Genomic DNA, 2,211 nt, shown 5'->3' on the forward strand with positions numbered 1-2,211 from the left:
TCCTGACCTCAAGTGATACACCTGCCTCGGCCTCCCAAAGTGCTGGGATAACAGGTGTGAGCCACTGCACTCAGCCTAAATTTCTTTTAAACATATTTAAAAGGCTGTTTTAATAGAATCATAACAGCTAACGTATTGTGTGATCTGGATTGGACCCCGGACTAGAATTTTGCAGTGGAGGGCTATAAAGGATACCATTGAGATAACTGGCAAAATATGGTCTTTAAGTGGGATAATAGTATTGTATCAATGTTAATATCTCCCTGATTTTGATAATTTTATTGCAGTCTTGTAAGAGAATGTCCTTGATGTTAGGAAAAATACCCTAAAGAATTCAGAAGTAAAGAAAAGAGACATTTCCTGTCAAATCTACAACTTACTTTCAAAAAGTTCAGGAAAAAAAAGTTTATATATTTATATACATATATGCACAGTACATCAAGAGAAAATGATAAGAAAGGCGTGATAAAATAAGGGAATTGCCGGGCACGGTGGCTCACACCTGTAAATCCCAGCACTTTGGGAGGCCGAGGTGGGCGGATCACCTGAGGTTGGGAGTTTGAGACCAGCCTGACCAACATGGAGAAATCTCATCTCTACTAAAAATACAAAATTAGCCAGGCATGGTGACTGGTGCCTGTAATCCCAGCTACTCGGGAGGCTGAGGCAGGACAATCGCTTGAACCCAAGAGGCAGAGGTTGTGGTGAGTTGAGATTGTGCCATTGCACTCTAGCCTGGGCAACAAGAGCAAAACTCCATCTCAAAATAATAATAATAATCATAAGGAAATCTGAGTAATGGGTAGGGGAGTTCATTGTATCATTCTAACTTTTCTATAGGTAAGAAATTTTTTTGAGGCACAGTCTCCTGCTGTGGCTCAGGCTGGAGTGCTGTGGTGTAATTATGGCAAACTACAGCCTTGACCTCCCAGGCTCAGGTGATCCTCCCCCCTCAGTCTCCCGAGTAGCAGGGAACACAGGCACGCACCACACCTGGTTAATATTTTTCTTATTATTTTTGTAGAGGTGGGGTCTCCCTGTGTTGTCCAGGCTGGTCTCAAACTCTTGAGCTCAAGTGATCTTCCTGCCTTGGTTTCCCAAAGTGCTGGGATTACAGGCATGAGCCACCATGCCCAGCCAGAAATAATTTAAAATAAAAAATTTACTAAAAAAAATTTTTAAGCTAATATAATTTCATTCATCATATCCTATGATCTAAAACAAAGCAAAATTAATTTGACATTATAAAATACATATCTCAATTAACTTTTTCCCCACACTACATCAATGTATCAGTTAATACTATATTAGTGGCATTATTCCCCAGGAAAATACTATTTGAATTTTATCTGAAAATAAATCACTAAACCTCACGGTTAGAAGGGAACTAAGAGAGCAAACAACTCAAACAAACCTCTGTGTTGGCCAGGCATAGTGGCTCACGCCTGTAATCCTAGCATTTTGGGAGGTCAAGGCAGGTGGATTACTTGAGGTCAGGAGTTCAAGTCCAGCCTGGTCAACATGGTGAAACCCCGTCTCTACTAAAAAATACAAAAATTAGTTGGGCATGGTGGTGTGTGCCTGTAATCCCAGCTACTTGGGAGGCTGGGGCACGAGAATTGCTTGAACCTGGGGGGCGGAGGTTGCAGTAAGCCAAGATCATGCTACTGCACCCCAGCCTGGGAGACAGAGCGAGACTCTGTCTCAAAAATAAATAAATAAGTAAATAAATAAACCTCCGTGTTTCCAGTGTAACATCATATGAAATTATACAATATCAAAAGGAAGTGTGATATTGTATATTGTGATATTGTATATTGTGTATATTGATTCACACAGAGTGTGAATCATGAGTCCAGCACAGAGAGGTTATACCTTGAACTGCTGTTGATCTCTACCCAGCCCAGTTTCCAGGACACATGAAGCAAAAGTCCACCAATGAGTGTCTGCCACCTGGAAAGGACAAGAGGCAATGTGAATTTCATAGAGTGCTACAGTCTCCAACACCATCCAGCCCCAGCAGATCTGCTGACTGACACACAGAGACACGTTCAACTCTGTTTACTACTCTTTTCTCCCACTCTCTCCCAATTATCCCATTTCTCAGACTTTCCTTCTCAATCTCTACTATTCCCTTGAGTCCAGCTGTCCAGCAAGTACTGACATTGACATTCTTCTCCTCTTGTTTTCTTTTTTTTTTTTTTTTTTTTT

The 2,211-nt window shown here is 41.2% G+C and overlaps 1 protein-coding gene across 1 annotated transcript in view; it reads right to left on the bottom strand.

The window, feature by feature from the left end:
- TMEM241 (transmembrane protein 241) overlaps nt 1-2,211 on the bottom strand; it is a 171,125-nt gene that overhangs the window by 153,088 nt on the left and 15,826 nt on the right. The window contains exon 3 of the mRNA XM_011939326.1: nt 1,876-1,953. Within this exon, the coding sequence (XP_011794716.1) occupies nt 1,876-1,953 (78 nt within the window). The remainder of the gene's footprint in view (nt 1-1,875; nt 1,954-2,211) is intronic.

This window comes from Colobus angolensis, unplaced genomic scaffold (assembly GCF_000951035.1).
Source record: "Colobus angolensis palliatus isolate OR3802 unplaced genomic scaffold, Cang.pa_1.0 Scaffold18, whole genome shotgun sequence".
In the NCBI taxonomy this organism is placed as follows: domain Eukaryota; kingdom Metazoa; phylum Chordata; class Mammalia; order Primates; family Cercopithecidae; genus Colobus; species Colobus angolensis.